Source organism: Fusarium odoratissimum, assembly GCF_000260195.1.
Source record: "Fusarium odoratissimum NRRL 54006 unplaced genomic scaffold supercont1.2, whole genome shotgun sequence".
Classification (NCBI taxonomy): domain Eukaryota; kingdom Fungi; phylum Ascomycota; class Sordariomycetes; order Hypocreales; family Nectriaceae; genus Fusarium; species Fusarium odoratissimum.
In genome coordinates this window covers 1,346,815-1,373,845 of record NW_022158688.1, presented here as the reverse complement: position 1 = coordinate 1,373,845, position 27,031 = coordinate 1,346,815, and the positions used below count along the sequence as shown (strand labels likewise).

Here is a 27,031-nt window from a genome sequence, read left to right as displayed (position 1 = left end):
CCAAGCCAGGTAGGAGTTCTATGGCCATTTACTTTTTAAGTAGCAACTCAATGTCTCGTTTCTGGACAGCATATATAGTAATGATAAAGATAGATCCACGTCTAACCTTGACGACTTGGCCACGTTGAAGTTCATCTGCATCTTTATTATCTAGGGGAGGCAATAAAATCCGAGACCTAAATTCTGGATAATAAAAATATTTAGGTAAGATTTAGGTAAGTTAATCTAAACTTGGGGATCTCTTAACTCTCTTTAATGGGTTTATTTTGGCAACCTCCTCCACAGTCTGAGGTTTTATGACTCCCTGGGGGGCATTTAAGATGCTTGCCTCCCTCTCGGTAAATCTGGATGGCCAGCGATACTGCAAGCCGCGCAGTTCCTAAGTTCGCGTATGATGTGCCGATTTGGATTTCTCGGACCTCTGGGACATCAATCATGATGTTTGGGTACAGCGAATTAGTCTTGGACGCGATGTAATTAGCCATTCCGGTAGTTGCGGGAGTAGTTCACAATGTGCATCTGCCCCTCGTGAAACTCCCGTGTATGTACGAGAGTATTCTCTTCCTATGAATAGGTAGTTATGCAAGGGGAGGCAACAAAACTTGGGACCTCTATCCTAAGTGATAAAAGTCTTAGGTAAACTTAGTGTAGACTTAGTAGGCCTTGGACTAAATATTTTTGGCACCTTGATTTATGTTAGAAGTGATCATGCGCCCCTAGTACCGCTTTGTCATGGTCGTGTTTGTTGATGGTGAGCAGATTTGAGAAGGTTTTCGGCTTTCATACCCCGCTGACGTACTGGTACAAAAGTGACATGCGACTTTACACCCAGGCGACAACTGGAGTACTAACGCAGGCGACTGAAAGCATAGAGAAGAACATCAATATAAACGAGAGACGGAAACACCTGGTGACCTTTATTGAATGCTGTCATATAAACTTGGTCGCGTGCTCGTGTCATGCTGATTTCGATCGAAAACCTGAACGCCGCCCATTCCATTGCGAGAATTACCGCCTAGTGGCGCTCCCGACTTCATCTAATATCATTTGCTGCCGAAGCTCTGAGTATGTCTCTAATGCTCGACTGTTGGTATGTATCGACCGACTGCTAGGCTGCCAACAAAGACACCAGCCAGGACGGAGAGGAAGTAGCCGACATTCATCGTCATAACGGCCAGCATGCTGTAAGACACGATTAGCATATAGTCCAGGCATAATCAAGCTCTCGGAGCCATGCGCATGACATACAGGAGATATCCAATCCCGACGATCATGGTATCAAGACATGCCCGAACCGGATCAACACTGAACCTCCACGGCCTCGTCGCTGCTCGTTTCCTTTCCACAACGACGACGGTTTCCTCGAGACCGTTCTCCGAGAGGGTCATGCGGCGCGCGTCGGGGCTAGAAGCTATCTGCTCCGACAAGGGGATCTTGCCATTGACAGCCACGTAACGGCGTGCAGCTTCGCGATCAAGCCAGCGAGCTTCCTGGACAGCTTTGAAAGCGACAAGGGCCCGCGCAATAATGGCAAGCACAGCGAGGAAAATACATGTTCCTGCGTAGGAACCTGCGTTATTTGGTGTCCACGAGTTGGCGTAGAGCGGCGTGCGGGTTTCGGTTTGGAAGACCATGGTCATGATGCTTGACCCGTGGGAGGATGACGAGGAGCCGGATGAGTCGCCGCCCGTATCCATGCCTGGCATATCATGTCTTGGAAAGTTCATGTTGGTAGCAGTCGTAGTAACGGAGGGACGGTTCGCACACAGCCCTACTGTTTGCAGATTATGGATGGATCGATAATTTGGGATGCCCGACGGCTCCAAGTCCCAGCGGTCGGTTTCTGGATATTGTATCGATAGAAAACAAAGCACAAGGCTCAAGTTCGTGGAATTTCCAGTATATTGTGCTGACTTTGGTGAGAGAAGAATAAATAAATGGTCTGTGAAAGAGAGAGGGATTTAAGTTGCGGCAGGTATATCGATAAAGAGACAGATAATCACAGAAACGATCCGAGGAAGCCAGCTGCCATTAATCTGTTAAATTACATGTTCAAGGACTGCTTTTTGAGGGCGAAGGGATGATGTTATACTTTCTTGCTCAAATAAACTCATTTCTGTGTACCAGGGTGTATTAACCGACGCATTAATAGATGTACCTGTACTTGGCGAATGTACCGCTGACTGCCCCGCTTGAGAGTTCCATTCCCGTCAAGTTGAACAACACCAGTCAACTACAAGTCGATTTGAAGTTCTTCAAAATTGCATTAATTTCATCCTTTGACCAGACATTGACCAGTCATGTTGTATAATTACATCTTTATCAGGTGATAAAGAAGCCCAGTACTTTCTCAAAGTCAGAACATCAGCAACATTCTCGCAACTGAGCAATACGTCTGTTGCAGTGACGATTCTTAATGCTGCCATTTGAGATTTCCACGATACAAAGCAACCTGAAACAGCCTCGATCCGGGCTCATACTATCCCGAAGGATATTGATTGTGCCGGATGATTCAAAAGAAAGTCCGATTGTAACAGCTCGGTATCAAGTTCGAATGCTTATGCCCCGTTGTCTTTCTCCCCTGCAAAATATTTTCCGAGCTGGTACTGATTCACGGTGATACTTCTATGGTAGCGTTGCTCTTATACAAGGATACGCGCTCGCTCGCTCACATCCCTAAATCCGGCTTTTACTCTTTGCTTGACTTGAGACTGTTGTGCTTCATGACCAGGCAGTGACTTCGAGCCCGATGATATTAGCTCATTACCGATCATTTATGGAGCCAATATTCCAATAGCACCCTATCATAAGTGTACACTCCGCATCACAGACCTAGATGACGGTCGATCAGAGCCTGTATACATGCTAGCAGGCCTTTACAAGGGCGAATTTATGTTAAAAGTATAATATTAAATTCTCAGAGAAAATGCAATGGCGTCTGTTCTCTAAGATCTCAAAAGATCGCCGTTCGCCTAAGCGGCTACGGGATACCATCTAGTAACTCATCACTTCCCGGTAAAATACATGAAGATAGTCACAGTGGCGTGCTGCAAATTCCGTTAATATAGGTAGGTAATCACGTATGCGAGATCTCTACGAAAGAGGCTCCTTGGAAGATGCCTCCATTCCGGGGAGTTCATCGTCTCGCTTCTTGGCCTGACAGCATCATTTTCAACAACCGTCACTGTCTAAGGCTAGTTCATAAGTTCTGCGGTTATGAAATGTACTTAAGTTTGGGAAATTCTATTCATATTTCCTCGACATGTTCATATCTCTCCATGTCCGTAGTTGCTACAGAACCGCCGGGCTTGCCTGTATGGCTTTATGAGGCGAAAGTGCTTGGCAGTCACATAGGGGACGTAAACTACCAGAAGGAAGCAGACGCCAATGTCTAGAAGTCGCCCAGTCTCTAGAATAATCCCCAGGACATAACAATGAATTAGTGACACCGTTACTCATGTCATACATCTCGCGATCGCCTCTCTGGTCAAATCCTCCAGCTTCTAACCCTCCACCAGAAATATGATACTGGACTTTAGCCAATATGCTCAGTATGGCAGCAGTGGAGGTTATGATATACCTGTTGGCTGGCAAAGCTGAAGGTCAAGGCTAGACAACAGTTTCATTGACTACGCACATTCGCCTGTGCGATAACAGTCTTCTATATACCTCTGCAATCCCCTCTCAGTAGTTCCAAATAATGAGATGTCTTCTCAGATGCTGTGACTGAGTTCAATCAATGCAAAGGTTGTGTGAGTCGGCTCCAACTCAGTCACGAGAACTGAGAGTTAGAATTGGTGGTTACCTGCGTGGAAGGAACACATTGACTCAAAGGATTCAGTTACTAATGGCCTTTATTTGTATGTAGCCTCATAGAAATGGAAAATTTGACTCATTCTCATTATCTCGTTATTGTTCAACCGTTCTTTGACTTTACTTCAAAGTTCATGCGTGCATGGATGACTTCCACCAAACTCACACAAACAGATGCTTTTCACATGAATGTAAGTCAACTTACCCTAAAGCATAAGAGGGCAAAGTTGCCAAGACAAACCTCCTGAACTCTCGTGATTTTCTGAGTACTGTTGTATAGAACTATTATGTATGAATAGCCGTAATCTTACTTTGGCTGAATGGCAGGTAATAACAAAGGAGTGATATCGAAAACGCCTTGAAATGTTCACCACAACCAACTTCTCTTAGCATCGGCTATGATCTCTTCAAAAGTAGCTAGGTCGCAAAACCTCGTATTGTATATTTTCTATGAGATAAGAAACTTTGATTAGTCTGCGCGTTTCTTCACTTGCCATTGCTATCGTATCAGGACACACATATTGAAAGCTGCGATAGGCGCAGGTTCCGTCAGGTCAGTGATACTCAGGAATCATTCCACATGAGAAGTCAAGGGCATTAGAATATCTCAGAAGCTTCAGTTATCTGTATCGACTTTCTTAACAATCATGATACCGAAAGGGAGCTTCCAAAGGTATCATATGGCAATCCTTGATATGCAGAATTAGACAATGCAAGAATACACTGTCTCAATTATCTTTTAGGACTTCTCACTACATCAAAAGAAATCGAGAGTAGCTAGCTTAGTTCCTTTTGCATAGCAAGACTCACCTACAGAATTGCTTTTGCTCGTAAATTATTAATCTAAGTATGGATAAATGGCCCTTCCCTTTGCCCTGTCAAGGTTCACCTGGAGGACTGATTGCGTTGCTCTGTCGCCATCCAATGTGCCTGACAACAAGCAAACTCCAGGTCACCGTGGGGCAATGAAGTGAAATACATTGGATGGCATTATCAAAGTGTGTGTCAAAGTGTGTCAAAGTCAGACCTCAGAATTTGAGAGTCTTCGCGGCTCCGGAGCATTATATGCATTATCCAGACAGCAATGAGTCCGAGATCTCACATTCTTGAAAATAGTAGGTAGTCGCCAGGATTTCGCTCATATTGGGTCCCATTGCTGGTGTAATGGCCTGTCATGTTCGTGAATGTATTTCACTGGCCCACATGAGGCGTTTGGGGAGACAAGAGGTAGGGCATAACTTCCGACTGGTACTATGAAGACATAAGGGAGCCATTATGCCATGTGTAAGCCTATTGATGAGCGTGTGATATATTAACGTGTTATGTGTGGTATCCAAACACTTAGTCAAGGATGGTCGTTGTGCCGTCGTTCAAAGTTTCTCACGGAGCTGGGCTCATACAGAAGGCAGGCATGCATCGTATGAGGAAGCTGTCACGGAAGTATTAAATGAAAGAAAAAAAGCAGTCAAAGACATGTTTGATTAAACATTACAGCTTTGCTCTAACAAATCCACATGTATTGGGTGAATCAACATGCCAGTCGAGATCCGAGACCGGATCTGTCTTTGGGCTGCTCGCAAGATTCTATATTATCTCAGCTAAACCGTTCAAACAGAACAAGCTCTCAAACCATCACGCTTGAACGCATCACAGCAAGGACTACCCAGAAGCATGATAGTAAGTATCCCACACGTGGAATATGCCTGTTGGATCACAGCTCCGCACAATCTCGTTGAGATGTGGCTTAAGCATGCAAGGCCAAGCAAGCGAACGTCCATGCCCACGTCTTAAGCCAGCGCTTGTCGTTTGACCTGAATCCTTTCGGCTGTTCAATAAGAAAGGGAGCATATTGGGTTCACTGGAAGCCGTTCTTCGCCTGACATAACGCAAGTTGACCAAGTCTTCCTGAGAACCCTGCACCAATAATTTGGGAAGAACGGTTCTTGTGCACCGATCTAACTGAGATAAATTTATTCTTCGAATGGTATGCATTCTGACTTGTTGAGAAAATCATCTTGAGCCGTTTAAGCCGCCATTTACGACAATGGAACCGGGACCGGAACTGGTGGGTGCTCCCCTCAGCAACGATGACCGGGAGCGACCAAAAGGCTTGTGGACAAACAAGTCTACATGCATAATAAACCCTGCGATTATTGGAATCGGTAAGTTTGGATCTACCAAGTAAGCGACAAGGAGTATCAAATAGTTATGCTAACCTCGTCCTCCAACCATTCTCACAGCCCACACTCCGTAGGCGCTCGGGACAGAGGCGGGTTGCCATTACGAGCTGAAGGTTTCACGGCAGTGGGCATCGCTATCGCCGGCTGTGACATTAACAGGGAGTTTTACAAACCAATGTTCTCGCTAAGGATGATACGAATTAGCTAAACGTCTCGAAATCTAATTCCCCCACGCTTTTATTATTAACGTGAATCAGCATACAGATCCAAGATATTAAGTGTTATGCTAAATCTAAATGAATTGAATATTTGGACGACGCCTCAGTGTATGGCTGCATGTGGACCCCGAAAGTTGGATGTCAGCTCGTACTCCAGCGCCGACTGCAAGGTGCCAGACTGCTTTCGTTTACCGGTGCCGTGAAAAAAAAGAAAGTCCGCAAATATGGATGTCTCGACAGGGAGTAAAACTTGGATAACCAATCATGAGCGGCCGCCCCTGACGAGGGGTGTGCATTGGTTATCATATCCATCTGGTGTCTCCTTACCAAATTGATGTCTTGCAACACTTCCGAACTCCGTCAAAAGGTCGTGCTCACCTCCGGTAGGCTTTTGACAAGAGCAGGTTGAGTCTATGGCAATTTGATATCATACGAAAGCCACTCCAACGTCTTGATAAACGACTAAAGAGTTTTGGGTAACTTAGCCTGAGGGAAAGGCTTGGAGATGAAACGCCACCAGGAACGATCTGCGCAGGGATTCATTCTCTATGCAGATCTGTGCCATTTGCGGCTGCTTGGTGTTGGAAGAGATTGCTCCGCCGTTGTAAACAGATTACCTAGGACACGGCTGCGGACCCCTTTCGAATCTGACGTATGTTGTGATAAGCCATTGGAGAAGATCGAAGTTCTGCCCCTGATGATGAATGCCCCTCTGCCGGGCTGTCCCCCCGTCTGTGAACGGAGATTAGCAAGATAGAATGGCAACTCCCAGACACTAACGAATTCTTTGACGGCTGAGCGGCCAAGATGTGGATCACACGTGCCGAACGGTTCTTCCATGTACACGTTAGTTGCCGGCAGGACGACCAACAATAGCGTCTGTTATCGATGGAGGCTTGTCCTTTCCAAAGGGACACGGGCACATTGTAGTAATCAAGTTACGTTACAAATGGAATAATTCATGTAGTTCCAGAGGTTCCGACGTTGCGGATCGTGTCAATATCCGAACAGGTTTTATCACTATGTGCGTCCTACGTAAACCTCCTGGCCGCGTCACAGCTACACGACGTCTTTTCAAAGAATGGGCAGCTCAGCTATGTCCAGCACAATCCCTTCTGCTTGAAGCCTTGCATAGACCAGGATGATGGCCATATCGTCACATAGGATTATTGAGATAGTCCTGCCGTCTGAAGTTCGCTTGTCGCGATTACCGGGGCCAAACTGGCTTGTCTCGGCTCGGTAACTATCTTTCGCGTGTCCCCAGACGCAGGTAGCGTAGCGTGGCCAGAGTATTGGGCTGATGGTGGTTTGACCCACCAACCGCGGGAGGTGATTGTGATACGTAACAAGTCGGCGATTTTGAGTCTTCTGCTGAGATCAAATCTACAGTAACCTCGGGTATGGTGTAACGAAGGCCTCTGCACCTGTGCAACAAGGAGGAATGGGACCCATCACGTCCTGTACCACCGGGATGAGCGAGGAATTCAGCCCTGATAGACCGCAGAGATGACCATGTTCGAATGGTCTCGATCTTCAATTGCTCCGCCTTATGGCACGATTCCCGCCTCGTCAATGCTCAGGCTAGGCTGCTAACGAACGGAGCTTACACTGGCGTGACGTTTAAGCTAGCCTTATCGTCGCTCCAAAATACATAGTACATCCATAGAGGTGTCAGGCTAGCGTAGCGTTGCAGGGTTCCACCAGCGGCAGACACCATCAAGTTGCAGCCCACCAAGTTAATTTGGCACACGGATGGCTTGGTGTAGTCTGTCTTGTCTGTCGATGTCGGGTGCCCCTGGCTGTCGAGGATTATCCTCTGGCGCATGGCACCAAGTTCGCTTTCACGGCACGGATGTTGACAAGCAGCGTCCGTCACGATGCAATGAATTGCTATGCCTTCATGGAGGTGTCCACGTTGAACCTTCGTGCCTTTGTTACCAGTGTGTCAAAATAGGAACCATTTCTTGGGTAGGTTGTGTTTTACTGGGTGGTCCAACTCGTCATACTCCAAGGCAACCTGGTCGCGGCTATGAAAAGGCATGTTCCGTTAGCATTTGTCTTACGATTGCATGCAAAGTCGGGAGGACCAAGGCCCTTGCAAGAATGATATTGACCATGATGCAGAAGTGTTTCTCATGCGAGATAGCTAGTTAACAAGCTTCCTATTGTTGATGGGTAATGTTTGAACCAAAGCTATCGATTCTCTTCGGCTCTACGATGCACCAAGCTAACTCCCTGCCTAGCTTAGGTGCAGTAGTGGTTAGGTAGCCGTAGCCAACTGTGTCACGGCGTCGTATCCCCGCACGCCTCAGAAAGGGGTTCTTGCAAGTGGAGTGGTTTTGGCTTCGACTGTGGCGGCAGGATTCCGCAGCCTCTTTGACAAGGGGCATCGTCCGGAGAGCAACCCATCAATGTGACAGACATCTTGGCAACGACCATGCCTTAGTCATCGCATCCCTGTGTAAGCATCTGGATATGTTAAAGATGCATCGAAAATCGCCTATCATGACAGAACTGATGGAATCATGGATCTAAATATGCTTGGTGGGACACGCCGGAGATGTGCTTAGAAGCCCTTCATCGAGGTTGAGCAGTCGATTTTGTCTCCGTAGCCTGCAGCGGAGCGATTGTTCCCCTCTTATTCCACTCAGCGGTTGACGGCCTGCTCTCGTCTAACAATGCTTAAACAACCATAACGCCGCATGATTGTGGTTCCCGGTGACTTGATTCATCATGACCGAATGTCCAAGCAAACAATGATGCGTATCTTGAGACCAGCTCATCCTCCCCGACTTAGGTTACTCTACCCCGCACACCCTGTATCTCGAAGCCCAGTTAGTGTGGCATCAGCTATCCTGCAGATGATCCTAACTGGGGCACGGATGCCATATCCTCCATAGTGCCAGGCAGACTGTCTCGCCATTGCAAAGAAGCTTTCCTGCAGTGGGACTCTTCAGAAGGCCTAACCCTAATACTCAAGCCAAAACCAAGAGCAGGGACTTCTTATGGGTCACAACCGATCTATTTGCCCGATGTTGCTCTTCGGATAACTTGACTGGAGCAGGTTGCAACCGTGCCAAGAACCGCAGGAAAATGAATGCTGACCAGCGTGACCGGGCAATGTGCCGTGGATGCGAGAACCTGCTTGTTGATGAAGTCGTGAATAAGCCAGGCTAAGTTGGACCATTCGAAAAGCATACGGTATCTCTTCAAGGTTATCACACCGTATCTCCACCAGGTATTTACAGGTTGTTCGCAATCACGCATGTACCTGATTGAGGCGTGGCGCGTATTGAGGTTCTTTAAACGTTCTGCGACTGAACTTTGTTAAAACTGTGTCTGTGTTTCTACAGATACACTGGATCTTGATTCATCACGCAACTCTCATACATTGAGTAGATAGATTTTGGTGATAGGCCTCACCTACATCTTGTGGTTCATGAGTTAAGTTTGTACTTGAATCGGGATTTCCCTTCGCATTCCGCGCTGGGGCAGCCTAGTTTCATGTCTCCTTACCATTCGCGAACAGAGCGAAAAACCAATACCCTAGAGCCTCATCTCCCGCATAAACTAGTCAAAAAGCAGATTAACGTCAAGACCCCAACCTCTTCACCTTATCTATATCAAGTGATGTTAGACGAATACAACCATGTGATTGAGTCCGAATTGCATTACCACACAGATACGTCCCGAACGAGCAGCGGTTTCGTCGTGGGCACTCTGATCATAATTTCATCTCACTTCGTTTTACACAGGTACTCCAGGTACCTTAGGCTGGAAGGTAGACGACTGTCAAGAACAAGCCAAGTTTTGAGGTACAGTGAGTTAGGTACACATTCCATCATGATTTCAGCATCCACAGTGTTTTGCCCCAAATAATCGCAATAGTGGTTGAGGACGCGACCATGAGAACTGTCATATTTCCATTTACGCTTGGCAGATTTCTCATTCTACCTTTCCCTTTTGTACTGTACATCCTATTGCAAAGGGATGCGGTGTGATATGTGGAACATGGTCAGGAAACCAATGCACACTCATGGCACACCCTCTGATATTGGCAATACTCATTCATGACATCCTTAGGGTGTTCCCAGAAGACCAACCATGATCGCAGCTGTTAGGCTTAGCCAGGACTGTCGACCATTCTCCTTGTTCCTCAATGGTCCAAGCACCTCAGTGGTCCAAGCACCTCAGCTGAGTCTGGATCAGGTTCTACCACTTTGCCATGCAGTGTTGATTAATGTTGTCATCAGCCTGTACGTCCGTGTTGAACAGCCCCGATCCAGCACACAGCGACTCAGGATACCGGTATAACAGGGGAAGTGAACAAAGAAGGACAAAGCTGAAAGAGTTTCTTGGCATCGATGGGGGCTCATCGTTGCTGTGTACGTACCAAGCGACGGGGCATGCGAAGCATTGTATTATGAGAACTGATCAACGCGCGTCCCTTGTCAAGCTGCTCGACGATATTTGCTGAAAGAAGACAGAATCAAAAGGGATTTGCGTTCCAAGCATTCATAATGAACACACGATAGATGTCCGGAAATATGCTATCTTCTCAAGGGATCAAAGCGTGGATAATTGTCTTGCGTCTTGCATCTTGCACAAAATGAGGCCCCGGAAAGAGTGGATAACGACTGGTCTTGCATCATGCTTGTGCACCTTGTTTGGTGAAAGCTTTGTGCTGTTTATTAGAATCGTCTTGCTTGCTGCTCTCGTTGTCTGAGAGTCATTACAAATAGCTCTGGAGCTGGTCAGTTTGATCAACTTGTTCATTGTGCGATGCCTTGAATGGAAGTTGCATAAGCCCTCCAATTCTCAGGATATTTGAACCGCTGATAAACATATTGCAAGACACGTTGAGAAACCACGATGCCATTTCCTAAGCTAGTAATGCTGCAGATATTTACCCGACAAGGTTTACTTCTCGATGCTTGCACGTTGGTCCTAATCTACGGACACCTTAGTATCGATCGATGTCTGAGACAGCTCACTAGCATTTCCGGGGCTTGTATCCGTAGTCCCAACAGCTACGGATAGGTCTTAGACCAACCCACCACAGATCTTGAGAAACTGTCCATGCTGTTCCATCAGTCGGCCGCAAAAGCAAACATAGAGTCGCATCGGTATGAGGGCAGAAGTGAGGGGAGAGTGCAGCTAGTCTTCATTAAATTTAGTCTCATATTTGGTAGACATCCTTATTTCCTGCAAAATGCCATTTCGATCTCAGCCAAGACTTCTAGTGTCAAGTCAGCAAGTGCAGCGTTAATCAGAGCCTTCAAAAGTATACAGAATTGTCCGAAGCAAGCAGCCCAGATCAATGTCTGACCCAGGAGAACACGTCTTCATTCTGATGGTATAATTCAGAAACATGCAGCGGAGCTTCGTACAACTGGTCGCTAGGCCCGAGCTATTGTTATTTCTTATGAGAAAGTGGGTTGGTGTTGTTACACAAGCAAGCTCTTATACGTATCGGGCTATGATCGTCGATTATGAAGATCCCCTCGACAAAAACCCAGACCACCCAGACCTTGGAACTCGGCGTTCCAAGGTGACATGACGCTCTGCAGTTGATAGTCAAACTCTAGCAATATTGATGGATTTTTGTTGCATTCAGAGATAACCTTTGACGAATGAATGCTCTCGATGTGAAAAGTAACACGCACAAACACAACACTTATGGTACCGATCCATTGATGCTCCCTTTTACCATCCATCACATATGACATAATCCTGTCCTGCATCCATAGTAGGCCGTTCTGATACATGAGCTATTCTAATAAGCTCACAGAATCTACGTCAATCGCAAATTTGACATTCCAACCCATATCCATTCCAGCCACTTGGTTCACCTACTGACCAGGAGGTGAAGATGGCTTGGCCGCCTTACCCGAAGGGCTTGATCGTGCAGACAGATCAGAGGTAAGGATGGCAGCGCCGAAAGGCCGGGGGCCAAAAGTGGAACATGTTGGGGAAGAGCTACTGTTGCCAAACTTTTACGACTGATGACTTGCGTCGTTCGCTGGCGGGAGTTGAGCGCCTCTTTTCTTGTTGCGTTCCCAGGAGCTTGGTTAGCATGGCTGAGCCTATCCGTTGATGGCGGCGGAAAGGCAGAGTTGAGTGAGGGGACAAGATGTTGCAGCCAGGATCCACGATGGTCGCAGGAGCTAAGCATTCTCCCCGGTCGTTTGACGAGGGGCCCTTGTGCGAGTGTCAGGGGAAGGGGTGTGCATCAGAGAGCAGGGGTCTAGGAGGACTCGGGCCAGGGGACATGGGGCTTCGATCCGGTGGGAGAAGCTCAACCTTTTTATTTAATGGTTAGTGCATCTAAAGAAAGTTAGCTCTTGGAGAAAAAGGAAAACAGTACAGCTTCCTTCCAGCTGAAATCAACAGAAGCAGGAGATTTTGCTACGTATAGAAGAAAAAGAGGAAAAGAGATTCAACAGAACCATTCCATCGTTATCTCAAGATCGCCGCTTACTCTTCCGCTTACCTGCAACCGACTATGCCCAAAGTTCCATTAATTCTATGCTGCAGTATCAAACAATTAAACCTGGGGAATGCTCAAGGGGTCTATGGTCCGAAGAAGGCACAGACAGTCAAGGACTCAAGAACCTTACTAATGGGTCACAGTGCAGCGTAATCGACAGGGGTATCGGAGCAAACCTACAGTACATGAAAAGCATCAGGTATCACAACTAAAGGTTTATTGGATAGAATTATCGCTGTGCCATGCACCTCACCACCGAGAGATATACTGCTGGCCGTATAAATAGTTATTGAAAACAATCAATGCAAGCCCCGTTATCACAACTTGGGCATCCTCATTGAGGGCTCGCGGATCACTCTCACAGGATCCACATCATTAAAAAAAAGAAACGCCCAATATTGATCTGCACTGCATCTTGAACCGTAGATGCGGGAGTGCAGCAGGGGACCCTGGGGTTCCGAATGTGCACGGAGACAAGGCGTTCAGCGGTACAGAGATACGGATATTAGTGATTGGTATTGTCATTGCCATGGATATGTATTATACAAAATGCTAAACCATGAAGTCAAGGGTAATGGGAAAGTACTGTCGTTCATGTAATAATTGACCTGGAACATAGGTCTTGATCTAAGAATCTTACGGAAGTCCGATGGTTTGGAGTATGCAAATGCTTCCCTCTACAACGTCCGGATGTCTCTGGTATATGTATCATGACGACGAATGTATTTCAGATCAGTCATACCGTTGAAGCAGGGTCTCTCAGGCTAGAGCGCGGCCAACACATGAAATCTTGGCAGGGGAGATATGGGACATGGCTGTTGAGGCTCGTTCATTGATGTCCAATTCTCTCAGACAGAGAAGATTGCAAGCATCCCTTGAAAGATGAACTGTTTGCTGAACTATCGGCGTTCCAAGACTGGAAGTTGCTAAACAACAAGTTCTTCGATATGACGCTAAAATAAAATCGGTTGCTTCCAGCCGCCCATCGCCCGGCTTAGTCCAGGCAGGTTTTCTCAATCTCTTATGAGAGCTATTCTTTTCGGAGGATGAGGTAAAGCAAGGAGTATGTGAAAATCCATCCCAAACGAAACACGACCCGAAAACCCAGCCCCTTAGGGATGAGACGAATTCTGCATTCCGTGACTACTGGGCGCTGGTGTTGCAACCATCGCGCTCTAAAATAGAGGTAAAGTTCTAGGCTCTGGCAACTGGAGTCTCGACTCACAAATGACCATTCCCATGCCGGCTCGTCTCCGTGAACTTGTTGATTTGGTGTCTAACGCGGACCCATTTGCTGGTAGTCGCCGAATTGCAGGAGACAGGCCAGCTTCAACTTCGCTATGGCCGAAAAAGACAACTTCAGGGTCCAACTTCGACCACAAGACCACCACAGCCATTTTTCTTCTTGGTATGCCTGGGCTAAGATTTTCAAGGTCCGTGTGTACCTGGACGCCTGGTGAGGGTCTGCAGAAGCCGACTGACTGATTGTGAGGGCAGTTGGAAAGTGTTCACCTGCCACGTTGTATGCGTCCACTCACACTCCTAGTAGACGCACTTCTCCCCTGCGTGACTCTCTAAATAAACGTTCTTGCCTGGGAACTACCAGGATCACAGCACCTTAAACACCCCCATTACGACAACCATCATCATCAATGTCAAGCAGCATCTACCCTTCACCTTTGGGCCACCAGGGACGCCTTCCGGACGCCGTCCCCGTTGTGCGTTCGACGCCTTCAGGGGTTACAAGAGAAACAGAGTCCAGCTGGTCGGATCCCGCCACTGCCACAGCCGGGATACCAGGGTTACAGATGGCTTCTCCAAAAGACAGCCATGACAAGCTAAAGCAGAAGCCAAAAGCGGCCGTCAGCCTGTTCCTTTAGAAAATCACTGTTATATGTTTGAGAAGCATAAGCTGTTGGCCGAAAGCCCAGGAGTTTGGCGGTCTAGCCATCCCCGGGTCTGGAAGACGAGGTTGGTATTCACAGAAAAGAGAATGAGGTGGTAGTGTGATGGAGTGTCCCAACAAATGATGACCCAGGAGACCAAGAGCCACAAGGAGAACCGCGAGCTGTTGATGGGAGTAAACCCAAGAGTACCTTATTAACAAGAGGACAAACGTCAAAGTGAAAGTTGTAATCCATCATAGGTAGGTATTTTACGGGAGGGATGTGCGTGCCATCCACTCAAAGCAACCATCAGCCGCTTTCCCACCCCCCTGGTACCCGATCTCGCCCAAGCCACGCAGTAAAAAGTAGGGACGGGGATGGAGATCCCGTGTGCCAGAACACAGTGGACGATGATCAACAGAGCCAAACTTCTAACTAGACCGGATGTCAAGAAGAGCTCGATCTATAGTTTTTGTCATTTGAACTGTCATTGAGGCTTGATACAGACAGACTTCTACACCGGCGAACCATCTTGCTTCGATGGAGCTCCATCTCGATTACTTGCGACCGCAGCAAATCGCAAATCATGGTTACAACAGACTGTTAATGAGCTGAACCGCTGGAAATGTACTTTGTCGTGTAGGGCATTGCAGGATTTTCGTGGTGCATAGTTTCCGACTCTCCTCTTTCTCACTCCGTCCTCAGGTTGGTCGGAGAGCATTTGCTTTTGCAGCTTACGCAGGTACTTGAGTACTTGACAATGGTTGAGGGGAGCCTGCGCTTGTCTCGTTGCCTCTTGTCTCCCCCAGTTGAGCATAACTCGCACAATTGCTTCCCAAGTTGATGTTTGTGCCTTCAATGAATGTCTCGTCCTTGGTTGTACCCACACCTGCAGAGTTTCCACCCATGCCATTCCAGGTCTCACCCCTGTTCTTCTTTCCGGCTCCAGCTCCGGCCTACTGGTGGTGGTGGTGGTGGTGGTGGTGGTACCAGCAGGCAGTCCAGTCATCCAGCTGCCAATGCCCAAGGTGGTGGGCATCCTCGTCTAGAGATGTGATGGAAACCACTAATGGATGAACGTAATGCCTGTATGGTGGCCGTGATAAAGCCCTCGTTGCTATCACAACCAACCTTGCCTCTGAGTTGAATGCACGCTTTCGTCTGTTTACGAACTTTAACTCTATGTTCCCCTCATTTGCCCGCAGATGGCAGCAGCCAAATATGATGATGTCTTCTGGTCTTGCAAGCTGTAGGAAGTACTTGAGCAGGTACTTGGCAGTAGGTACAGGAGGTACTTCAGCTTCCTCAGGTCGGTCTTGGACCAACGCCTAGGCCCATGATTCTTTCAGCCCTCCCGCGCTAGTCGGTTTTAGTGCCAGTTGTCTGTCCTCAGAGATCCCGTCTCAGTGAGGACCTAGCAGGGATGGATGCTCATACTAAACCCAGAAGGACGCCAAGGCGAGAAGCTACGGCCTGGGCAATTGAGGGCCCCTGCTAGTGCTCTAGTCTCGCTAGTCTCACTCTGTTTTAGCTAAGGCCAGGCTTGTTTTTGTTGGTCCTGGCTCAGAGCTGGCCCCTGCGCTCGTTCACTTTCATCTCGTTCCCCTGCTCAGCTCTCGCACCTCCGTGGCATTAGTAAATGCTTCTTGCATCGAGGCAGAAGCCCTGACCAGATATACATATTACACCAGAGAACGCCAAAGCGCCACCCTGGGTAAGGAAACCTTATTGAATGTCTGTGGACTTTTCATTGACGACACCCCAAAAACCCCAGTCAACCCCATCATCCCGATCCGAATCTCGAGAACATCGTGACTACTTTCAGCTAACCCAGAGGCATTCATCTACCTTGATCCTCCTCCATTTTTCAGCTTTCCTTTTCCCCTCCTTCTTTCTTTTTTTAAATCCAAGCTTTCCAAGTGTGCTTCCACTCATATTTGGCCTTACACTGCCTGCCACTGTCCTTTGCGTTTTGTCAATGTCGTTTAAAGTTCGTCTATGAGATCAAGATAACTTCACACGGCCATACCTTTCTTTGTATTCCACCGAGCTATACTATACACCACGTATCTACAACTTACGCACGAAAAACTCACAACCTCCCTCGCAACGTCAGTGATAGAGCAGTGGCGGAACACGACTCCTCTTTGTTGTGACGAGAAATCTTTCCAAGAGTCATTCTGCCAGCACAAACTCGGCTCCGGCCTCGACATAGGGCAAGAGCCGCTCAAGTTCCCCTCTTGTATAAAAAGTAACTTTTCGGGAACTCTTCAGCCCATCATCAACTATCCTCCTCAACGCAGAGAGATTACGCGAACAACCCTAATCCCTCTCTCTATTTCTCGTGGTGCCCGGCTATAAATCCCCTTGGATAGCCTTTGTGCTGCTGCGTGGCCACTTTTACCTCTGGCAACGAACAAAGCGTTGTTAAACTCTTGCATCCACTCCAGATTATGTCAATGGAGGGTGCTAGTTTCTCTTCACGGCGTCCCGCCGCAGGCGCCCTGCCTGCCATGACTCTGCCGCCACCGACAGCAGATGTTCCAAGTATGGCCAAATACCCCTTCTACCCTTCTTTCACAGGTAACTCGTCAGAGTCCTTTCAGTGCTCCCGGGAGGGCGAGTCGGTTGGGTATCCATATCCGCCATCTTACTCTCCCCTTCCTGGTCCCTTTCCAGATCGCCGCATTTCGTCTTCGCCCAGTATTCTGACCCCTTCGCCAGGAGCCAGTGATGGCCTGAGCCCCAGTCTTTCTAGCGTCAATACCGGGAGTTCCCAAGGTTCTCAAGCACCAGGCAACATGTATCAATATGCACAACTTCCCGCGGCATGGGCTACACCAAGCAATTCTTCGTACACCGTCAGCTCCGCGACCCAGGCTCAGCCAGCCCTTGGCCAACAGCACTTCGCTGGACGAAACCACTCCATCTACAACCAAGGTCCCGGAATGCATCAATATAATCACCCTCGAAGTTCTCAGTCGCCGGCTACTGGAGGTGACGGACTCCCAGCACCCCCTTACGATCAAGTGCATCAGCCTTTCCAGACTGCGGTCTCTGGCGGAGGTGGCCAGACCACTCCACCAGGCCTCTCGACATCGCAGCAGACCCAGGGTGCAATTTTGACTTCGCAAAGCTCGGTAGCAACGCAACCTCCTACTCCTTCGAGCGTGTCGGCACACGTCGATTCATATACGCACTCGAGGCCCCCCAGCACACCGAACTACTATACATCATCTGCATCTCAGCCGTCTAGCTATCCACCATATGGCCACCAGCCTTCGCCGACCCAGCATTCCTCTTCTAACGGCGGCCCTGTACCTAGGGGCCTTGGATCGATCTCAGGCCAGCCGCATGGTGCTGGCATGGCACCCCCTGGTCCCTATCGATCATATGCCCCTTATCAAACCCTCCCTACCATGGGGGGATCAGTCTTGTCGAATATTCACCAGCCTGGAAGCCAAATGTCAATGATCCCAGGTATGCCCGTAACTGCATATGGGCATCCCATGCTATACGGAGGTCAAGGCCAGCCCCCACCAACACAGTCAGAGCGGCCTTTCAAGTGCGACCAATGCGTTCAGTCGTTCAGTCGAAACCACGATCTCAAGAGACACAAGCGGATTCATCTGGCAGTCAAGCCTTTTCCTTGTACTTACTGTAGTAAAAGCTTTTCCAGAAAGGATGCTCTGAAGGTAAGTGATTTGGCCGTGCTGTCAATACGGCCCTGACTTCATCATGACATTCATGGCACATGCTAACTCTGCTATAGAGACACCGGCTTGTCAAGGGTTGCGAAAGCAAGGCCAACGAGAACCCCGGTGATGGTAACGGAGCAGATCGCAGTGGAGAGGAGAACGATAGCCCCGAAGTCAAGAGGGAACAGTGAAACCGTATCGCAAGGAGTTATTGTTTTAATGCGCGATACCCATGTTTCGAGACGACGACAACTTCACCATCTGGTTTCAAGAGAGCAACAATCTGGGTATCATAAAGACAGACGACTATCCTGGACGCCTGTTTCGAGGCACATATCTCTATCATTCGTTCTGGCATTTGAACAAATTCCCATATAATATTTATCATATAATGTCTGCCAGGTTTGTCATGGGAAAATAGGCGCTGCAGGGTCTGGAAAGATTGGAATATCGGCGTCAAGGCATGCGGAATGGAGCTCAGGTGAAGGCAGATTTTATCGACGGGTCTTCATTGGTGTGTTTATACGACAAAATATGGCATTAACAAGGCGGGCTTGGGACGGGACTTTTACCAGGACAACGGAATTAGGCTTTCAAGAGGATGGAAACGTGTATCGGTATGACGGTTGTGCGAAGCATGTGTATATATTTGGGCCAAATGGCGTTATGCCCTTGACAGGGCGGTCTCTTGATGGGATGCGTAGAACAACTGTTTCTGATTCAACACGTACATCATGAAGAGCTTCTCTGAGACATTTGATGCGAACTGTGGTGTCTTCATATGATCGTGCAAAAAAGCGAAGCACCACGATGGTGGGTAACCTGGCAAGCAGGGAGTGATGGATCAGTCTTCTGTGCGAACAAAGAGGGACTTCTTGATTTGCCAGTGTACGAGACTATCGATGTGAGCTCTCTCGGCGATTGGCTAGCGGTCTTTATCTGGTTTCAGTTATCGAAGCTATCGAATATGGGTTCCGGAGTAGGAATGGCCTGCACAAACACTGGAGTAACGCTCGGCATGAAGATTTGGTCAGCCAGCCACAGTAAACTACCATTATGCCTGAGGACTAGCAGCACTGGAATCCAAGTTCGGGAGGTCCTGATGTGAAGGAAACGGTCGAGCAGCCGGACTCATGTCCAGTAAGAAGTCTAAGCATAGACGGCCCAACAGTGAATGAAAGGAGGCATGAGGGCGCCAGATGGGTCTAGATGCAATGACATGCAGATCTATCACGCAGATCTTGGGGATCCAATATCCAACTGAAAGTCCAATTGAGTTCGCAATCTGAAGTTGCATTGCAGAGATTGCCTCTGGCGAGATCTATGGCGAGGAAGGGGAGTGACCGAGACCACCGTCCCCGGCCTAACGTTTTAGAGCCAATTGATCATCATGGTTTGCACGATACGAAGATCCATATGATTTGTATTCCCTTCCCTTCCCTTCCATGTTGCCATACCCCGTCCTCCGCACACAACGATGGAGATAGAAGTACAACCCATCTCGGGCCTTCACAATGGAGCTATTCAATCTTCTGACGCAAGCTTTTGCTTTTTGGTGTTGGAAGTTCGTGAGTTCTGATAGGGGATGTCCCATTTGGGTGGTGTGCTCAAATAATCATTCCTAGTCAAGAAGCTGGACCAAACGCTTGATGGCGAGTGAGGACAGGACAGAACCAGGTCTCTGGTGAGGTGTGTTGATACCCTTCAGTCCTCGGGACGTTGTCTCAACGAATACCTGGGTTGAACTCTTTTTATGTCTCAGAAAGAAAGGATAGGGTCCTGTAGAATGATCGTGGTAAGCTTCTCCAGATGCCCGTGGCAGTGAAAGGTCAAACGTGATTCTGTCCACCAAGTAAACGCCCGGAATCTAGACGATGGCTTCTCCCTAGCACAACTATCTATGTACTTTCTATGCCAAAATAGGTGTTTTTAGCTGTGGTATGCTACTGGAAACGTCTTGTAATGAAATTCTGTGCTGAAAAGGCGTGATTTTGTCGAGGAATGAGACGCGGGATTGTAAGAGGAGAGCTTGTCCATGGATGATTGCAACGTGGGCTGGAGCGAAGAATAATCAAGCTTTCTGTCTAAGACCTTTTGCTTAGCCTTTGGTGGTGACTTCAAAATTTCGATAAACTGTGAATACCCTCATTTCCGATGGCTCTCGTCGCCTCCATTAGGACGCTAAATAACGCTTGTCGCAGCCCACCCGGAACATGAGCATCTAGCCTCAGAAGGCCCTGAATGAAATCGTCAGATGAGGTTGAAATGTCAAACATGCTTGTCGGGTCAGGCGCAAGGCGCTGCAGAGCGCCTGGCTCCAAGGGAAGACTGGTAAACTAACCTCTCGCCACCGACTGTCGAAAAGAGGTTAACTCAAGCCATTACTGCCTTTTTCGACCCTGTCCGGCACCTGACTGTACCCAAGCATCTATGAGATAAACTCACTACAGGAGTCTATGCTGGGGCGTTTGAGTGTACGGGGAACTGCACAAGTGTAGGGTGGGTTGCTAAGGAGGGCGCACAAGACCTGCACTAGATTCTGGAACGGCGCGCAGAGAGCTAGTGAAGAAGGGCGAGTAGCGGAGAGGCAAATCCAGTCGATCTGGGAGGCGATGAGGTGTATGGGAACGGGAGTGGATGGTTCGTGAAAGTGAAGTGTACATTGCGGCTTTTTCCGTTGTCTTTTAGATCGAGACATTGTGCTCAAGCTTGTAAGCCAGGGCGTGGTCCGACCACTACAGAGTGGGATCACGGTCGAAAATGGGGTGATGTGGTTCTAGACAGCCAGCCACGGATCTGACATGGCGTCGAGGCTGAAGGCCCGAGTACGGAGATGTGATATTCGGCTTCGCACAGGTACGGTATGTATGTGCACACATGTTCTTCGACAGGGTTTACGCCGGACATCAGCGCCAATGAGAAAATAGACAATGCTCGAGCAGCGAAGAGTTGGCTTGAAACAAACCTGGCCAAACCATCGCTATTCATGGTATTGTTTCATAGCACGGACCCAAGATTTAACAGGGCTAACCTTTGTTCATGGCCAAATGCAGACTTCAGATGTGAACTGAGCCAAAGGGGGGTTTGCACGATGGCGAACTACCTCTGGCCGAGACTGAGCTGTACCTCATTATCAGTCAGTGACGTTCTTGTGTCCGTGAGAAATAAATGTGCGCAGGAGAGTGGACGACGTTATGCACGGAGCTATCCTTGCTGGCTGGCCACAGCAGCTCATGCATTTGAAAGGTACCTCGCCTGTTCTAGTGATGGCGATCACTTAGATATTTCTTTCACTCCCCTCTCTCTTCTTTCGGTTTATGTCCAGTAATAGTTTGTGTCATCTTCACAACAGGACTTGTTTTCCCCGAAATGTCTGGGACGAGGGACTCCCCCCGTGGGTGCTGATCAGTTGGGCAGCGGAAGTTTGCGCATACGAGACGCTGCTTGCATCTCAACCATACTAAACAAGAATGCGTGTCCTCTCAACAAGTTTGCATCTTATTCTCGTATCGGCTTTGCATACTGGTATTGTGTATCCTCAACCTGGGCTTGACAAGCTTCCATCGTAGCGTTTCGTATATCGGTGATCTGCAACATTCAACGAATGCCCTCGCCAGCGTCGTAATAGGAAGAGTGCGACACCCAATGACTTGATTCGATTTATTCCGATTGGATCATTGATAGGCTGTTGTTCTCCCCATGCTGATTTGATTGTGTATCTTCACTTGCGTCGAAGACAATCATTCACCCATGGCCCCGCTGGCCGTGTTGGAACGAGTAGATGGCAATGCAGCTATAATAGTTTATTTTTATTTTTATTTTTCGAGAAATCTGTGATATTGAAGTTGCCGTATCAATACAAGGCTGTGATAAACCGCATATTGGCCGATTCACGAATTAGAAACTCTATGAACTGGCCTCATACTTCAACCCTACTCGTGACAGGGCAGATGAAGAAGCTCACTCAAATATCGGCAAGAGGTGCCCTTTTGCTGTGCTAATCTGCGCGTGTATCAATAGAGGTGCCTCTTGAAGACAAGAGTTCTAACTTTTGCCTCGACTCAAAGTGCATCCTCAAAACAGCTCACGGCCCAGACCGAGCCCTCCCGTCTGCAGCCTCCCGGTGTGATACTACATCAGACTCAGACCTCGGGATACATGATGAGCTCCATGCACTCTCCCGACTTGAAACTACCCGGATGGTGTGGTCGGCAGGAAATAAATCCTTCGCTGAGTGTTGCGGGAACTGGCAATGATGGCGGATAGTTGTGTAACCTGAGAGTCGAGTTCACGGGAGGAGACATCTAAGGGGGTGTAGCCAAGTCCGGTAGCTTTTATTTTACTGGTAATAGTCAGGGACACCACAAGGATCTTCCTAGGCATTATATGTGTTTATGCTTGTTTCTTCGGTATTATCTCATATATGATACCAACAACTTCACCACTAGTGCAACCATCACTGACCAAGCATGGCTTCATGAGATGGAGGATGCTTCGTGAAAAAAAGAAAGAAAAAAGAATTAATGAAATAATTAGAGAAGTCTGTATCACTCTCAGTTTCCATATGTATACTTGTATTCTTGGCCATGACGATTCGCTGCTGGGGTCATGCCAGAGGACACAGGAAACGCACAAATTGGTTGCTGGAACTTTCAATGGTCCCAGTCCTGAACCAGAAGCTCCCATGGCTCTAAATGAGTATCAAAATATATTGAATCAAAGTATGGAAGTTGTCTATCCATGTAGGCTCTTCTGTAGGCATGCTTTGCTCTCATGCAACGCTCCTGAAGGTATTGTCGCTGGATACGTAGTCTTCAGATATCAACATCTATTCTTTGATTAACTTAGACCTTGCTAGAAGTTTGAATAACTAACGTAGGTATTTAGGTAGCTACGGTGCGACTGTACAGATATGGCAAAGCACCATCATATTGAACGCTTTTGATACGCAGGTCACCAATGTCCTTACCACAGCCATGGGGCAAAATGACTATGCTTGGGGTTTTTGTTTCTTCTTTTGGATACACCAGCCAATTAACTAGTAGGAACACATATGCTTCTTGCCTCAAGTGTAAGCTTAAACTAGGAGTCATGTTTCGATGACTTGCCATGAGACGCACGAGTGAAGGGACGCAGCGACACTCAGCGATATATTACCCTGCGTGGCTCCAAACTTCAAACAAATACAGTCATTGATACAAAAAGGTCCACCGAGCTCCGTGGCTTGCTTTCTAACATACCACGCCTTGCTAAGTACATTATTAACTATAGCTAGAGTTGTGGATTCTGAAAACTTGCAAATACACAGTTGAAGGTTATTCACCAACATATTTGCACGGGATCAACCCTCTTCCAACGATGTAGAATGACCCGACTAGCTATAAAAAGCTTTCTGAGGAAATCTGGCTCTCTATTTGTTGGATATTTGTGCTGAGCGAGGTGGGTGAGTAAGTATTTGGTGGCTGCAAGGAAGTCATCCATACTACAGACCGATAAGATTCACAATGAGACTTGATACTGGTGATTTACTGGTCACAGATTTTGAATTATTAAAAGAATGACCTCTTTTTGTCGTAGATGAATGCCAGTCCTTGGCTGTGTAAATAACAAATGATATCATGACCCAAAACCACAACATATTGGAAAAAGTCTGAATTATGCATACACTCATGAAACGCTCGATAGATCCATTATGCCTATTTTGATCCCCCCTTTTTGGAATACAAATTTATTTATAGCTTAGAAGCAGGGCTGGGAGGTCCGGCCTGAGTAATCTCGTTGTAGAGAAGACTACGCAGTAGTTAGTACTCTGAACCCAGATCGACTGTGGGGGTTGGATGAACTTACGTTGTGAGGAAGTCGGCATAATCCTCTCCAGTGACCTGACTAGAGAAGTATTGAGCAGCAAGGTGGTATCTGTTACCCTTGGGGGCAGACGCAGCAAGCTGATCAGCACTCTCCTTGAGCAGCTTCAAAGCATACGACTTATCAACACGCTTGCCTTCAGCAGTGTTAACGCCATGTTTGACCCATTGCCAAAGTTGACTTCGAGAGACTTCGGCGGTGGCAGCATCCTCCATGAGGTAGTTGATGGGGACACAACCCACTCCGCGAATCCATGCCTCCATATAACCAAGACCAATGTTGAGGTTCTTCTTGATTCCCTCTTCCGTGATGGTACCGGGGACGTTCATGTTGAGCAGATCGTTCTGGCCAATGGTAACATCCTCTCTTCTCACAAACAGCTGGTTGGGAGTTGGCATATGCTTGTCAAAGATCTCGGTAGCGATGCTTGCAAGAGCAGGGTGGGCAACCCAAGTGCCGTCGTGTCCAGCACGGACTTCACGGAGCTTGTCAGCGCGGACACCCTCCATAGCCTTGTCGTTGGCAGCAGTATCATTCTTGATAGGGATCTGTGCAGCCATACCACCCATGGCGTGAACACCACGCTTATGGCATGTCTGGATCAGAAGTTTCACATATGATTCCATGAAGGGAACAGTCATGGTGACCGCGGAACGGTCTGGCAGGACAAAATTCGGGTTGTTGCGGAACTTCTTGATAACGCTGAAGATGTAGTCCCATCGACCGCAGTTGAGACCAGAGCTATGGTCGCGAAGCTCATAAATGATCTCGTCCATCTCGAAAGCGGCAAGGATGGTCTCAATCAGAACAGTACCTCGGATGGTGCCTCTGGGCATACCGATGTAGTCTTGAGCAAGGTTGAAGGCGTCGTTCCAAAGGCGAGCCTCAAGATGGCTCTCCATCTTTGGAAGGTAAAAGTAAGGACCGAAGCCCTGACGCTGCGTCTCAAAGGCATTGTGGAAGAAGTAAAGACCAAAGTCGAAGAGGGAACCAGAGATAGGCTCGCCATCAACTGTGACATGCTTCTCCTCGAGGTGCCAGCCACGAGGGCGGACAATGAGAGTAGGTAGCTTGCGGTCGGTACGAAGCTTATATTCCTTCTGTCCCTGCTTGAAGTCGACCTGACGGCGGTTGGCATCGTACAGGTTGACCTGTCCATTAATCATATTATCCCAAGTTGGGGCACTGGAGTCTATTACAGGGTTAGCAGACTGGATCATCTCTAGATCATACATCCATTGAAGCCATAGACGGCCATTTTCCAGTCCATGGAGGAAACAATTCAAGATGCAGTAAGAATAGCGACTCACCCTCAAAGTCAGCCATGTAAGTGTAGACGTTGGCGTTTAGTGCGTTGACAACCATCTTCCGGTCTGTGGGGCCGGTGATCTCAACACGACGGTCCACCAGGCCCGGGGCAGGAGGGGCACCCTTCCACGTAGGGTTCTCGCGAATATGCTTAGTCTCAGGAAGAAAGTCAGGGAGAACTCCTCGATCAAGCTCGGCCTGGCGAGCCTTGCGGCGCTCAAGGAGATTCTTGCGTCGCTCATTGAAGGAACGGTGCAGCAGTGCAAGAAAGGCGAGAGCCTCGGGCGTGAGGATCTTGCGGTGGATGTCGTCAACCTTGCCGGAGACGGAGACACCCTGAAGGACAGAATCGACGGAGGCCATTGTGATCGCAAATGGAGAACAGTTCTTGGTTTGACTGATGGAGGATGAGGAGAGGTGAAAGGTTAATGGGTATTATGTACTGCCGCCAGCACTTTCACGTGTCGACGATGTCTCCGGTAATGAGGTGCCAGTGACGGCGCTTGCAAGTAACTCTGATGCTTTGCGCAAAGTTTGAATGAGACAAGTGTAGGGTTCGGGAAAAAGCTCGATCTTGATAGGTGAGAGTAAATTATTGGGAGAGCTAGTATTGAAGGGCAGAATGATTGGGACAAGGCAGTTATATAGATGTTAACACTGAAGCAGCTGGTGCTCCGCACATCAAATTCCTGAAGGCGTAACGTGCCTCGGACGAGGGCCGAGGGGCGCCTCCGCGTCAGTGACGGCACCGGGCCTGGGGAAGATGAAGATATCCCTGCAAATGAATGTCAAATGCAACACCGCACTGTACTTTGCCAACGTACTACGTGCGCCGAGACCAGCCCGTACATCGAAGTCCGACGATTGTTTAAGTGCACCTGTGAAAGAGTTCACAGCTCTCATATTTAATCAAGTCAGGCACCTACCTACCTACCTTGGTCAAGTTGGCTTTCGTTACTCCCGTTCCCTCATAGCAAGGCGCTACAGGGACAGATCGTTTGTTGCGCGGGCAGCTGTCTTCACAAGCTTGCCGCGACAGTAAGCTTGTCGATACTGGGATCTTGGGATTTCAATCACCGTGCTTTTCCATTCGATGACCAAACAACGGCCATCGTCCGTGTTGAGCTCGGTAGCCATCGGCCTGGCTCGGGTGGATGGAGTGAAGGTTCACAGGTTAAAAGCAGCATCAAAGCAGGCAAGATCTGACGCTAAAAGGTCAAGGTGAACAGAACAGCATGTGGAGACGGAAAGATGGTGGCTAACTGCCTTGACGGTCCGGGGAACTTAGCCGAAAGGGTACTTGGACAGCTAAAATCTGTACATCCAAGTGGACAAGCTGCCACCAAATTTGCTAGGGGCCGTGGGCAACATCTTGTATGCCTTTACAGGAATCTTTGTATACATGAGACACCAGGTACCCATTCCATACTCTATCCTCCATCTCAGAATTACTGGACCTATTCAATGGCTTTGTTAACCACCACCTTGTTTATTGCTCGGTCTTCGACCGAGAACTTACATTCGCTTGCCATCGTTCTAAGCCTCTCGATGCGAATCAAGCCATTCTTATTGA

At 48.1% G+C, this 27,031-nt stretch overlaps 6 protein-coding genes across 8 annotated transcripts; 2 read left to right on the top strand and 4 right to left on the bottom strand.

Annotated features, from left to right (window-relative positions):
- Window positions 1-95: 95 nt before the first annotated feature.
- FOIG_02094 (uncharacterized protein) lies at window positions 96-2,097 on the bottom strand. The gene is made up of 2 exons (XM_031199214.1): window positions 1,249-2,097; window positions 96-1,182 (listed from the first exon to the last, which is right to left on the bottom strand). The coding sequence occupies exons 1-2, from the start codon at window positions 1,725-1,727 to the stop codon at window positions 1,074-1,076; spliced, it is 588 nt and encodes a 195-aa protein (XP_031071251.1). The 5' UTR covers window positions 1,728-2,097; the 3' UTR covers window positions 96-1,073.
- Window positions 2,098-5,312: 3,215 nt separating this feature from the next.
- Window positions 5,313-5,984, bottom strand: FOIG_02093 (uncharacterized protein). The gene has a single exon (XM_031199213.1). The coding sequence runs from the start codon at window positions 5,803-5,805 to the stop codon at window positions 5,473-5,475; it is 333 nt and encodes a 110-aa protein (XP_031071250.1). The 5' UTR covers window positions 5,806-5,984; the 3' UTR covers window positions 5,313-5,472.
- FOIG_02092 (uncharacterized protein) lies at window positions 5,439-6,051 on the top strand. Its single transcript, XM_031199212.1, has 2 exons — window positions 5,439-5,490; window positions 5,820-6,051. Exon 2 carries the CDS (start codon window positions 5,858-5,860, stop codon window positions 5,996-5,998), a length of 141 nt encoding a protein of 46 aa, XP_031071249.1. The 5' UTR covers window positions 5,439-5,490; window positions 5,820-5,857; the 3' UTR covers window positions 5,999-6,051.
- Window positions 6,052-15,101: 9,050 nt separating this feature from the next.
- Window positions 15,102-15,626, bottom strand: FOIG_02091 (uncharacterized protein; the record flags this gene model as incomplete). The annotated part of the gene is made up of 1 exon (XM_031199211.1): window positions 15,102-15,626. The coding sequence occupies one exon, from the start codon at window positions 15,624-15,626 to the stop codon at window positions 15,102-15,104; it is 525 nt and encodes a 174-aa protein (XP_031071248.1).
- Window positions 15,627-16,288: 662 nt separating this feature from the next.
- FOIG_02090 (uncharacterized protein) lies at window positions 16,289-19,118 on the top strand. Of its 3 annotated transcripts, XM_031199209.1 has the most exons (3): window positions 16,289-17,134; window positions 17,312-18,282; window positions 18,360-19,111. In XM_031199209.1, exons 1-3 carry the CDS (start codon window positions 17,041-17,043, stop codon window positions 18,474-18,476), a joined length of 1,182 nt encoding a protein of 393 aa, XP_031071246.1. In that variant the 5' UTR covers window positions 16,289-17,040; the 3' UTR covers window positions 18,477-19,111. The 3 variants fall into 3 exon arrangements, with proteins under 3 accessions (XP_031071246.1, XP_031071245.1, XP_031071247.1); XM_031199208.1 differs by having other exon boundaries at window positions 16,289-18,282; window positions 18,360-19,118; XM_031199210.1 differs by having other exon boundaries at window positions 17,312-19,111.
- A 4,677-nt stretch (window positions 19,119-23,795) lies between these two features.
- Window positions 23,796-26,952, bottom strand: FOIG_02089 (malate synthase, glyoxysomal). Its single transcript, XM_031199207.1, has 3 exons — window positions 25,461-26,952; window positions 24,133-25,342; window positions 23,796-24,075 (listed from the first exon to the last, which is right to left on the bottom strand). Exons 1-3 carry the CDS (start codon window positions 25,819-25,821, stop codon window positions 24,018-24,020), a joined length of 1,629 nt encoding a protein of 542 aa, XP_031071244.1. The 5' UTR covers window positions 25,822-26,952; the 3' UTR covers window positions 23,796-24,017.
- Between the last annotated feature and the right edge of the window lie 79 nt (window positions 26,953-27,031).